This window comes from Hylaeus anthracinus, unplaced genomic scaffold (assembly GCF_026225885.1).
Source record: "Hylaeus anthracinus isolate JK02 unplaced genomic scaffold, UHH_iyHylAnth1.0_haploid 12002, whole genome shotgun sequence".
Classification (NCBI taxonomy): Eukaryota; Metazoa; Arthropoda; class Insecta; order Hymenoptera; family Colletidae; genus Hylaeus; species Hylaeus anthracinus.
In genome coordinates this window covers 10,491,428-10,504,537 of record NW_026534349.1, presented here as the reverse complement: position 1 = coordinate 10,504,537, position 13,110 = coordinate 10,491,428, and the positions used below count along the sequence as shown (strand labels likewise).

General features: G+C 43.8%; 1 protein-coding gene and 1 long non-coding RNA gene across 6 annotated transcripts in view; one reads left to right on the top strand and one right to left on the bottom strand.

Moving 5' to 3' along the window:
* LOC128892049 (serine/threonine-protein kinase NLK) overlaps window positions 1–13,110 on the top strand; it is a 187,570-nt gene that overhangs the window by 148,172 nt on the left and 26,288 nt on the right. For 4 of the 5 annotated variants that reach the window (XR_008461000.1, XR_008460998.1, XM_054152119.1 and 1 more), the window contains 5 exons: window positions 4,163–4,248; window positions 4,738–4,947; window positions 5,851–6,039; window positions 7,744–7,945; window positions 10,301–10,394. Coding sequence is in view for 2 of the 5 variants with exons in the window: in XM_054152119.1 (XP_054008094.1) it covers window positions 4,163–4,248; window positions 4,738–4,947; window positions 5,851–6,039; window positions 7,744–7,945; window positions 10,301–10,394 (781 nt within the window). In the remaining 3 variants the exon portion in view is untranslated. Of the gene's footprint in view, window positions 1–4,162; window positions 4,249–4,737; window positions 4,948–5,850; window positions 6,040–7,743; window positions 7,946–10,300; window positions 10,395–12,630; window positions 12,871–13,110 lie in introns of all 5 variants that reach the window. The other variant, XR_008460999.1, reaches the window with a different exon arrangement.
* LOC128892078 (uncharacterized) overlaps window positions 1–13,110 on the bottom strand; it is a 59,545-nt gene that overhangs the window by 25,934 nt on the left and 20,501 nt on the right. The gene's annotated exons all lie outside the window — the stretch shown is intronic.

Below are 13,110 nucleotides of genomic sequence, written 5' to 3'. Positions count from 1 at the left end.
CGTAACAAAAATGTTCAGAAAACGTTTGATAATTTCCGTGTCGAAATCGGGTTTCGCGGAGAAGCGTATAATACGATCAGGATCTTCCTGACGAAGCAGCGGTCGACGGGTCGATCGATGACCGATCGACCTCGATTCGACGCCTCGTGGCGAGCCTCGATTGATTTTTCCTGGTGTTCACCTGCTATCGCGGCGAGTATCGTAATTCCTCCTTTCTCCTCTCTCTCTCTCCCTCCCCCCTCAATCCATACGCTGCCTCTTTAATTGCAACATCTTGCACCACTCGATTAATTAATCTGATTAAATCGATAGCGATCGAGCTTACCTAGGCTTATCCAAATGAGAGAGAAGGATATTAAATTCGTGATACCTCGACATTGTTCCTCTATTATACATCCAAACTAAAGAAATTACTTGTTTTGCTAATAACGACGTTCTTCGATCAACATTCAATAAAAACTAATATGCGAGATGAAACAATCCTTCGTAAAGAAACTAAACACCGTCCCAAGTAGAATCAGTCAGCAATACACAGACACTGCACATCAAAACTTTCTCAAAAAGCAACCTTACCCTTTCTATTTATTTTCACCTGTAAAATTATCATCCCACGTTCCAGTCGCACCCCTCCCGAGACATCTTCTACAATTAAGCCCAGGAGAGTGGTCCAGAACCCATCGTCATCGAAAACTCGAAGAAATTCGAACGCGGTGGAGAGATACAGTCGTTTTCACCTCTATCGCGTGGAAAAATAAAGAAAAATTCCGGTGGGTGGATTTCGCGCGTCTCGAGTTATCGGCACGAAGGAGAAAGGCTTCGAGCGGTATAGGGGTGAAACAGAGAGGGACTTTAATTACTGGCGGGTGAATTCGCAACCGGACGCACCCACGGGGCAGATTACCCCGGTAATATTACCGAGTTTTATTGCGGAGAGAGAAAAGTCGAGGTCTGAATGCGGCATGACTCACGGCACACTCATCTGGCACCGATGTTTCTGCTCTTATTGCAGCCGTCCCCCCACCGACCCTCCTCTCATTTCTGTTTCTCTTCCAGCGACTACCCACCCCGTCTGTTCCCTCTTCAACGTCCATCCCCAACCAGCGTTCGTCCTCCTCGTGCGTTCATCCCTTACCGAGGTCCTTTCTTTCCCTGGCCGTCATCCCCTTACCAACGTTCATCCCTCTACCCAGTGTTTCTCAAATTTCACCTTCTACCGTTCGTAAATGGAAACCGCTTCTTGCTTTCGTTTCGTACATCTTCGTTACACGTGAAAATATTTCAAAGTGCTTGAAATAAAACTCGAAGGGTATTGAATTCTACGCGGTAAAGGTAGATGGACTTCTTCTCTGTCTGATCTCCGTAATTGAACGATTTAATTATATATTCAATTGTATCGAATGCCCGGAACCTGTATCCGTACTTGAAATCTTGATCTGGAAGACAAACCGCGATGAATTTACACTAGGAAACTATGATGTTGTAAGTGGTAACGGAAGTGATCTAACGTACTAACGGGTAACTTAATCAGTCTAAAATTTGCAAAATTTCGACTCGTTACAGTTTGCTTCCAAAGGAAAACAGAAGCATTCAACGTGAAAGCTTTCTTCCTTGTCATTTTCTTTTATCTTTTTCATCCCTTACCCACCGTCCCTTTTCATCGTCCACCCCCCTCTATTCTCCACAACCCTCCGCGCTCCGTGCTTATTCCTTTCGCCCCCTGTTGCTTTCCCTTCGTCCTTCTCCCTCCCTCTCGCCCAAGCCTGTCTCTTTTCGGCTCCCTTTCGTCCCCCCGGTCCTGTCTCCACCCTGGTCGGTTGGACCGCTCTTTTTCATCCCGCAACCCTCATATTCGTCCTTCATCCGCAACCAACGAAAATATAAGAAGAAGGGAAATGAAAAGCCTCGCGTTTTTACAGCGATGAACTCTATCGGTTGTTGTTGCCTCATCTCGCAAAGGGGATGGCCTTCGGCGAAGAAACAACCCTTCGGAGGAGTGCTCCGAGAGCTACGTCCCCGTTGAATCTGAAAACGTAGCAATGTTTGACGTATTTCTTAGGACTCGAGAGAAACGCTTCGTTTTGGAACGAAAACAATGTTGATATTTAGGAATTTTTTCTGGGGATACTGATTATTCGATATAAACGTTCGACACGTGTGTGTGGAGAGCACACGCTTTGAGTAGTATTTGTGACAATTTTCATAGAAATATCTCGATTCGTACGGAAAATATAGGGAAGGATTGATGTCTACTGAATTAAAAAACTGAATTCCTAACGAATTCAACTAAAAAATCTGCCCTTTCGCCGAGGCAACGTATTGCAGGTGTTTTGTAAATCTCTGGAAAAAAAGTAAAACTTGCCTAGAACCGTAATGTGGAACAACGTGTACCGTGTTTCGAGATTTATCACACGCGATGTACTTATTAACGTCAAAAATGAAATAAGGTACGTGTGAAACAGGTCTTTTTTTTTATTTAAGTTGCCCGTCGCGAACAAATCAATGTAGAAACACGAATAAAACATTTTTTAAACTGTCCTAAAATAAATATTCTTGTTCCAATGAGTAAATAAAAAAATACGTAGACACGAGTATAATATTCGAGCATCTGGAACGCGTCACGCGAAAAACGTAATCGTTGCATGGGTGGGAACGGATATCAGAAATAAAATCGTGAAGCACCGCCCAAACCCCACGTGCCCGTTCATGGGGGGATTATGCGAGCGTTTAACGACAGCACCGCGACGCTCGGCGTCCGTTAGCCAAGCCTTTTGCCACCCCTTTCTATTCGTGCAACCGAATTGCACTTCGACGCGAGGGGTGGCCCAGTAATCTGTCCCCTATTCAGCTCGCCCCCTCTTCGTGTCCCCACCCTTGCAGCACTGCTTTCGACGCGTATCATTTCGCCCGGTAGTTTATCGAGAAAGAACAGGAAAGATAGCACTGGAGGAGAAAGAGCTCTGGTTTGAGGGTTGAAAATGTTCAGGGAGAATAAAATGACTTTTCTTTGAAACCAGTTTTGCACAACGCTTTGAAAAGATCAATTTTGTAATCAACCCTTCCTGGCGACTACTTGCGAGCAGATGGTCTTGCTGTTTATTTCAATTACTGCAATTATTTGTGAGAATTTCTTTGGAGGTAATGTGGAGTACTGTTTACTCTAATAAAATGAGAAGAAACATGAAATGTGTCGTAGCTTTCACGTTATTAATTTTTGAGCGAACGAGCGAGTTCTTTTGGTATTTATTCCATCCCTCCATTTTCCCTTCTATTTGGACCAGTGTAATCGAATGGAAAACTCGAGGATTCAACTCGAGCGCAACACCGTCTCCAGCAAAGCCTTCTGTTCCTTCTGTTTTTTTCTGTCTCAAATAAGGACAGGTTTCTCGTTGCTCGCACGTTTCATTCGAAAACAGGTTTCGGCACGACCTTATTATTACCACGGGTGAGGAACGTTGACGATTCGATGCAATTTGTCGCCATTGATGAACACTTACAGGCACGTTTAACGTCCAAGTCCCTTTAAACCCTTCCGAGACGATTATGCTCCGCCACGGTATACTTGGACGCAAATTATAGTGCCTGTGGAAATGGCCTAACACTCGACATTTTGTCACGCTATGTAAATTATCGCTGAGTTGTCCTTGAGTGATAAGAAACTCCAACCAAATGCATTTTGGGCTGATGACTAGAGTAGATGATATCGTTCATTAGTAATCGTTCTTGCTAATATTTTCACAAATTAGACAGCTTGTAGTTTAGGTTAGAGAATAAGGAACGACCAAACAAAATTTCGTTCTCATAGAACAGAAATGGCGAGAGGTCGCAAAATATTAACGTCTCCTTCGACTCGAAGCCGAGGGAACTGGCGTCGGGACGTCGACGTCGCGACGACATCCCCCGAGCTAAACACCGGATAATCTCCCATGAATGCGCGTGAATCTGTCGAGCGAAGAGCCTCTAACGACACGGAATTTCGTCGAAATCTAGGTCGCCCGTTTCCCAATGGAAACGTCCCACGTCCCACAGATTTTCTACTCGAAAACGTTCTTTCCTTGGAATTTACGCTGATGCCCGATCCAAAGGATCAGAGTCCTAGTAAAACTGTGCTATCACGAAGCATACGTGCGAACGATTCACGAGGGATTCCTCTTTTGTTTTCCAGGTCTCAAGTACCTTCACTCGGCCAGAATCCTACACAGGGACATCAAGCCGGGTAACCTGCTCGTCAACAGCAACTGCGTGCTGAAGGTGAGTGCAGGCTCCTTTGGAGCCAGTAATGGCGCATTAATTGAGTCGAAACCGTACTTTCTGCAATAATGGATTACTCCGTTCGCGAGTTTTATTCGGTTTATCGACTTTTCGGAGAGTCTAACGGCAAATCCGTAGCATTCGCGCAGGGATCTAATAAAATAATAGTTCCACGAGTTAGATAGCCTACACATTCAATTGGAGAATAAGGAAAGATCAAAAAATATTTCATACGAACCTGACAGAAATTGTAGAAGCTATAATAACATCGCTAACAAGCAAATTTTGAATATTATACTAAAGTCCTGTTCGAATCGAAGCTGGCGTCGGGACGACCTTTCATTTCCACGAATTAATTAAAAAAAAAAACATTTCGTGGAAATCTGAGAAAAATTGTAGAAGCTACAGAGCAATGACACGCGATCGAAATGTTTCGAAGAGAGTAGGAACGATTTCGAGGAGAGGATTGTACGTTTTCTCTGCGAACAGATCTGCGACTTCGGACTGGCCCGTGTGGAGGAGCCCGATCAGAACAAGCACATGACCCAGGAAGTGGTGACGCAGTATTATCGCGCGCCGGAAATCCTGATGGGAGCGCGGCACTACACGGCCGCCGTGGACGTCTGGAGCGTTGGGTGCATTTTCGGCGAGCTCCTGCGTAGGCGGATCCTCTTCCAGGCGCAGAGTCCTGTGCAACAGGTCAGTCCACGTCCTGTCCACCTCGATCACTGACGTACATCAGCTGTTACCAGAGATGGAAAATTTAATAACCGATACAAAATCATACATCGATTTCGAGCTTTATGACGACATTGTGGAATGACACAGCTTTCGTAGAGTTAATTTGTAGATCGATCGTGAGATGATTTCTTTAACGAACTTTCTGTGTGAAGTAGAATTAACCCTTCGCGCTCGAGAGGTGACTTTCGGTCGCCACCAGGTTCGACGAAATAAATCAACCAGCAATAAAGTTTGTTTAGCTTCAATTTCTTTTTGAACTCGAGGTGTCAGTAAAATGATTGTTGTCGAGATAAAGATGATCTGATTTTCAAATCTCAAATTAGAGATTTCATGTTCGAAGTCAATCCAAGCTTAGCATTCGTGGCAGTAGAGTGCTAAGGAAGCATCTCGAGTAGATACCAGAAAAGAGTCCTCAAGTGTAAAGGGTTAAATATTCTGTTACAATATTGCTCTTAATATTTCCTTTTCCTTCATTAAAATTCGCGTCTTGTCATGCATGATATATCGTTTTACGATGTCTCACAGAGGTCCCTCAAAAACAAAAGAATTCCTTCCAATCTATAAATCGACGGTAGACGAACTTTCACTTCACAAATCATCTCCCAAATTCTCGATCCCTTGTCTTCCTAGCATATCGAATCCTCCTTCGATTAAATATAATTATTCTTCCCACGAGGTCGACCACAAAACAATGAATTTGTTCCTTTATTATCCGAATGGAAATAAAGAATAAATGAGCAAAACGGCGTTCCCCCGTTTATCCGAATGAAATTACTATTCGGTCATCTCTGGTCGTGAACGGAGGTCTCCGTCGAAAAGGGATCGCGTTGTAAAATCGTGCACGTACTCGTTCGCTTGCAGCTGGAGCTGATCACGGAATTGCTGGGCACACCGACCCTCGAGGACATGAGGTACGCGTGCGAGGGTGCGAGATCCCACATGCTGAGGCGCGCACCGAAGCCACCCTCGCTGACGGCCCTCTACACCCTCAGCAGCCAGGCGACGCACGAGGCCGTCCATTTGCTCTGCCAGATGCTAGTCTTCGATCCCGTAAGTTCTTCGCCCGCCCACCCCTGAACGAGGGAGATCTGCCTCCCTTGGTTCGCGGTACAATGAACTGTTCCCTTCGAACATTGACGCTGATAGTTCCGAGAGGACGGGACACTTATTCATTGCGAATCTCTGATATTTATGGATGTACGGGATCATTCGTTAGAAAGACGTTACTCGCGTGTATTTTTCTTGTATCTAAGATGCATTTCATTGTCCAGAGTCATTTCTCGTTGATTTCTCATTGATTTGGAAAGATTTACCTGACGGATGGCTTTGAATAACACGGATCTTGATTATACACGAGATAGAGGCCTGTATAAAATGTATAGTGTATTATGTTGACCTTCTAGTGTCTTTGAATAACAAGAATTGTGTTTGTATGGGACAAAGGGACCTGTGTAAAATATACGGTAATCGCTGAAGCTTCGGTTCGTGGTTCTCAAAGTTCAATAAAAAGAATTATTCGCGAATGGTCCATGAGCGTTTCCATTCTTATTCGACAGTGCGTAAAAAATACCTCGGGTCGCGACATCGTAAAAGTCTCCTCGAGTGGTATTCGTAACAAAAGTTGTAATAAAATGTTGACTGCCAAAGCTTGAGAGAGAAGTAGAAAAGTAGAAAAAAAGAATATGTCGAGGGCCTTTCGACTCATAGAGTTATATTTATATTTGATTTTTTTGAAGAACAAATTTGAATGTCCTTCTAATTAATTTTCAATTGTCTTCCACGTTTTCATTATATTTCCTCGTTCCTAATTTTTGAAATTTCTACCACGACCAATGGTTTTTGGAGAAATGACAAATAATTACGGTGCAAGGGTATCGGGATATTAAAATTCACGAGGGAACCCCAAATGCACCTTGTGCATCTACTGGGTCCTCAAAATAACATCGAATTTGTTAATCGATAATTCATCCGTGCCACGAAGCGGACAATTGCCACGCTCGGGATCTCCCGGCTACTAATCCAAATCCGTCCTGGCGATCGGGGGGTAGGTGAATTTATTCGTCCCCAGCAGCCTGTCGCTTTTTATCCTCCCCCTCCATCCGCAGAGAAATAACCATCGTTCACCAGCCTCGTAAATAGCGAGAGCGGACGGGTTCGCTTTCGGCCAAAGCATAACCTAGTATTTCACTTCAAAGTTCGACCGAAATTAGTCGATCGACCTAATATACTTAATAATAATAATTACAATTGTATTATTACATTGAGTATATAATGATTATTGACCCTCTTATAAAAAAAAATATTGATTCTGAAAGGATAACGTAATATTCAAAACCAATATTTTTTAACACTTCTGTGGAATTAAGATATCTGGATAAAAAACAATTGTGCAAAAATATTTTGTTTGCTAGACGCAGTTTCCGAAGCCCGATATTTATTAAAATTATAATTGATAACCTTCTCGACGATTCTACATTTATCCTATTATATTCAAGAAATTTTGCAACATTCTTCACGCAAAGCCTCCACTCTACTACATATAATAAACACGTTTACACGTAGCACCTAATACTTCTACCCATTCCCACCACGATTTCATTTATCACAGATTTTCAAAAACAAAAAAAAATCCTTTTCCCTACAAACGAAGATGGCTAATTCGAATACGGGCCACTTTTTCTCACAAAATGCTCTCCAATGCGAAGGACGAGCTTTATCGATCGTTCGTTGACCTCGTTCGCGGACTTCCCGCAGGACAAGAGGATCACCGTGGTGGATGCTCTGGCGCATCCTTACCTCGACGAGGGAAGACTCAGATATCACTCGTGCATGTGCACGTGCTGTTACACGACCAGCGCAGGCATGAGACAGTACACGGGGGACTTCGAGCCAGCCACGTCTCATCCCTTCGACGATCTCTGGGAGCGGAAACTCACCACCGTGCAGCAGGTGAAAGGTAAGGGACCTCGAACATGGGAAAGGGACGTATACTAACTCGGACAACTTAGGGTTTCAGCCATCTTAGTAGTCACATTCCCCTGTTAATTGTCGAAAGCGAAGCAACTCGAGAATTTGAAACGTAACATTTTAAATTGGATTGTACCGCGTTACGTAGTAATTGTAACGACGCTCGCGAATTTCTTTCGAAACCGTTGTCAATCGAAGAAGCTGGCCAACGAGTAAATTCAGTGGCAGGGAGTGATCGATGTTATACCGGGGGGCGCTAATAAAGCGTTACGGACGCGAGCTCGTGAATTTTCCACGGTGTACCGATTTTAGGGCAGTAGATAATCCCCTCCCCCAGGGGCCGAGGTGGCCGAGTTAGCTTCATTGCCGCCTCGTAACTCGAACCGTATTCCTGGTCCAATAAAATCAACCGATCGTTTTGCTCCATTACCGCAAAGCACAACTTTCCACTCCAGAAACGTCACGGGAGGGTGGTCGAGCTTCGAAATAGGATTTCTGAGACTTTTTTTTTTACTAAGAGTCATATGCTCTATGTACGTTTTACGAATCATGGCGATAAACATTTCTTTTCTTTTTCAAATTAATAGTTCCTCAAGGATACAATGGCAAAAGTTTGATATCCCTGAGATATCTAGTGAGACGCCTAGTGTTTCGATGTTAATAATATTTATAAGCATGGTTCACGCATGACACGTCATTGAACTGGTTTCTATTGTAATTGCATTATGATTAATCTATATTTATACTTGTAATATAAATTTATAATACTATGACTTGAAATACGAATATTATTGCGTTAATTAATAAAATATATATTGCAGAGTATATCGTATGGTTTCCATATTATGAATAATTTCATATCACGAGTAATCTATATTTACCAGATTTGTGAAGAAGAAATATAACACCATCGGATCGATAACATATCACTTCCAACGACAAGTAATTATTACGGCCTGGAGTCACTCGTTGTTTACGTTAAAGAGAGTCGATGTTTAACATTCCGTGGCTCGACCACCCCCTTGACAAGAGCGACGAGAGTTATCATCGAACGGGCGCCGTTTCCCAACGGGGCAGATTAACAGTGCCGCTTTCTTCCGCGGAGAAAAATCGCGTCTCCCGGCGTGAGTCACGCGCATTATTAATAGTTTAAACGTCTCGGGCACGTGGCCGAGCTGCGGCGAGAACAATGATGCGATAGACTCTCGCGTGTGCGCGCAGCGGTCGCGATAAATCATAGTTTATCACCACCGTGGTCAGAGGACCGTGAAGTTATCGCGTATGACTTTCTTCTTCGTAATCGCGTCGAAACTGGGTCTGATGTAGTCTTTGAAAATTGCACGCCACGCCTTTTGCACGTTGCAGAAAAATGGTCGGAATCACTTTTGCCACGAAGGAGGAAAATTGATTCGAACAAGTATTCGCAAGGATTGGAGTCTTTATTATTTATTTCATGGGGTGATAAACATTCTTATTCGTGTGTAGCAATAAATTATGTTATTGTTCTTGGCGATTAGGTATGAATTTGTAGTGCGTTCGCGAAACAAAATAAATGGCACCTGTACAATGTATCAATTGGGAATTTGAAATACTGCAGATTGCTTCTTTGTGTCCGAAGTGTTTGAAAGAGAAGAGGGTGTTGTAACAGAGAAAACAGGGTGGGTTGTTGATAAGGGAGGGTTCTTCGTGCAATAATGAATCGAAAGTGTAGGATAGGATTTTCTGCTAGGAGTCTTCTTTTGTGAGAAAATTTATTTTGAGTATTCGTAGACGTGTCTGACCATCGCTCCCTTTTTCTACTTGCAGTGGTAAATATCATCTACGTGATTGGTAGCACCTATTTCTCCTTGATCTAACCATTTTCTAACTGTATAGAATCAGTTGAAACGGATACAAAACATGCAATCTGTTTTCAACGTGCAACGCGAGTAGAAATACCCAGTAATGGTCAGACGGGTCAGTCAAGTCACTCTTCCCAAGGCTCGCGCGCCCCAAGATTGTTGAAATTGAAGTATCTCGGCATCAAAGCTTCGCATGCAAAAATGTCATTCTGCATTTTCGATTCATTATTACACGGAGAATCTTCCCCTACGAAGAATCGACCCCCTTTGGACCCCGTTATCGCGATTATGCCTCAAAGTCTGCATATTGACATGTCGAAACGAAACAATTTTACATCGATCAGTTCTTCTATTAGAAATTCCTCTAAAAATTAACATCCTCCCTAGCCCCAGCTGTGACCCCTCCTTAATTCCTCCCCACATCCTATTGGTCCTATTCCCTCTCAAACGAAGGTCCAAATCCAACCATCTCGCGTCACGATTGAATCTGTTGTCTGTTTCAGAGGAAATGCACAAATTTATAGCGGAACAGCTGAACACGTCGCGCGTGCCGCTCTGCATAAATCCGCAGTCCGCGGCGTTCAAGAGCTTCGCAAGGTAAGCCGCAGGTGGCGGATCGTCCAGGTTATAAACGATCGATGATTACCCGAGGCAAATAGAGAGGAAAAAAAAAGAAATGAAAAGAAAAGATAATACGTCAGCTAGGATAGACAGAAGCAGGCCACAGCGGCCTCCGCTAGGGGCGAATCTGTGATCGCGGAATCGAAGCCCCTCCTTTCAACGGATATATCCCCTCCACGCGTCGTCCAGCCCCCTCTCCCCTCCTTCGAAGACCAACCACCTTCGAATTAAACACGCGTCGAAAGAACCGAAACGATTGATCGCGGTGGATCGAGAGGGAGAATACCACGTGCGTATGTGTGTTCGTGTGCGTGACGATGGAGTACTTGTGTGATTTTTTCGGGATTTCATTTTTTTTTTTATTCGTCGAAATCGAATCGGCCACGGTAATGGGAGAGCCACGGATAGGGCGAGCCTAACGATTTTTCGTTAAATAATCGGCGCATCGTTGGCACGATTGCTCGGAGGACAATTGTTAAGTGTGTGTGGGAGAGGGTGACGAAAGTGGGTGAAATTTCGGTTAAATGGCAGCTATGTAACCGCAGAGTCGATAATAATAGTTGAAAATGTGTTCAAGAGGAATTCCTAACCTTTCCTGTGATTGTTCTTCTAATTTTATTACTGGGTTAGATGTAATTGCATTTCACTAATATTTAAAGTATTTCTATTTTGCGATTCAATTAGAGTATAAATCATTCCACGTACTTTATCTGCAATCTTCTTGCTCGCCAATAAAAGAGTGTCTTTCAGCAATAATGGTAAATAAGACAGACTATCCTCGATGGCTATATATTTTAAACACTCCATTTTATATTTTGTACATGTCGTTTATGTAGTTAACGAAGATACTCCCCATTATTTGCTATCATTGCCAACAGAAGGACTAAATGTGTTTCACAATTTTATTATTTATTACTGACTGCCACGCCTCGATAATAAAAGAATTAGAAGAGAGACACACGTTGCCATTACTCCTCTTTTCGTGAAAATTTCGCCCGCCTTCGCATACAGGAACAAGTCGTAGCGTCCGTGGCTCCTTCAGGACCGGGCGGGATTAAAGGGACACGGGAAACGAAGAAATCCAGGGGATAGAGGAGCGTGTACGGAAATTAAAGAACCGTGGAGGTCGCGAAGGGAAAGGGAGGGGAGTGTGGGCAGGTCGAGGACCAGAACGATCGAAACGAGCCAGAAGAAGCGATCTTTTGTCCCGACGACCCTCTTCCCGCCAGCATCCCTGCGGATCGAGAACCCGAGCCGAGATTCCGCTTGCTTCCGGACCGTTCCATGGGAAACGATCGAGAATTGACCTAACCGACGCGTGCGCGATGCGAGCATACGTGTCTGTGTCTGTGAAGTATCGATGAAACGAATCGAGCGCGTGATTCGCACCTTTTCGTATCTGCGCGAGATCCCGCCGATGGGATCGGTTGCTTTCGATCAATTTTTGTCGAGGGGATGAAATTGGTGTGAAAATATTGGTTCGGTTATCCGGGAAGACGTTCAGGGTTGAAGATTCGGGAGCCTGGGTTTGTATTCGCGTTTAATGAATTCGCCGCGTCGGAATTAGGATGGGAATGTGTATTTAGTCGGAGAGCGGGGTGACTTTGCAATCCAAGCAAACGCTTTGGTTGCGTCGAGGGGTGGTTACTGTGTCGCGTGGCGCTATTGCCGAGACGAAACTGGCTCAAGGCCTCTCGGTATAATTTTTTCACAGGCCCTCGCTTGGCTTGATTTAATATAAATATATGCATGTAAGATGTTGTATATAATTTAAAACAATTCCCATACATATTGCGCGTACCGAACAAACTTTCAATAGTCCCTGTATTCTCTTACCAAGCGTCCCCCTCGAAAAATAGTTGATCACCGTTTATCACAGTCGGAGAAAAAAAAGACATCCCTTATCTCTGACAGTTGTGCTATCTCTCGTTCTCGAAACACCCCACGAAAAGAAAAATCGAAACCTTCCCCCACCTCGAACAGATCAAAATAGAGATAGCACCATAGGAGGTGACGAATTAACGATCAAGTCGATAAAAGTCAGCTGATTACAGTGAAACGATTCGATTCCTTTTGCCCCCCCCCTCTCTCTCCATGCCCCCCCCCCCCCCATAAGATACGAATAGAGAAAAGAAAAGAAAAGAACAACTCATTCTGTTTGACATGATTTTCCAAATATGTAACATTTCTCGTGTTGCTTATTGCCGTCAAGTTAGGGCAAGCCGATCGCCGACCCAGCGCCCTGCGCCGCGTATACGTACACGTTACTACTCCAACCAGTACCGAATCAGCTATCTACCACTGTCAGCTACTATCGACTACTACCGCTATCGTCTACTACTACTACTACCGCTACTACCGCTACTACTACTACCAATCGTGTTACGTCTCCTCCTGAACGAACCGAACAAACAGAGAGTCAGCTCTAGCCGGCGCGACCTCGCTCGCAGAGGTACTTGAACAAACCATTTTACCACCTTACGATTTGTGTTTACTTTCTTTTTGTATTTATTTCATATATATATATATAATATCTCTGGTTACGTTACCTTCTGTCATATGTCTCGTCGTGTATAATTGCCACCTTGCTTTCTTACATTCTGTTTAGAAAACTCTTGTATGAATGATACTGTATATATAGACATACACACACACACACACACACACACACACACACACACACACACACACA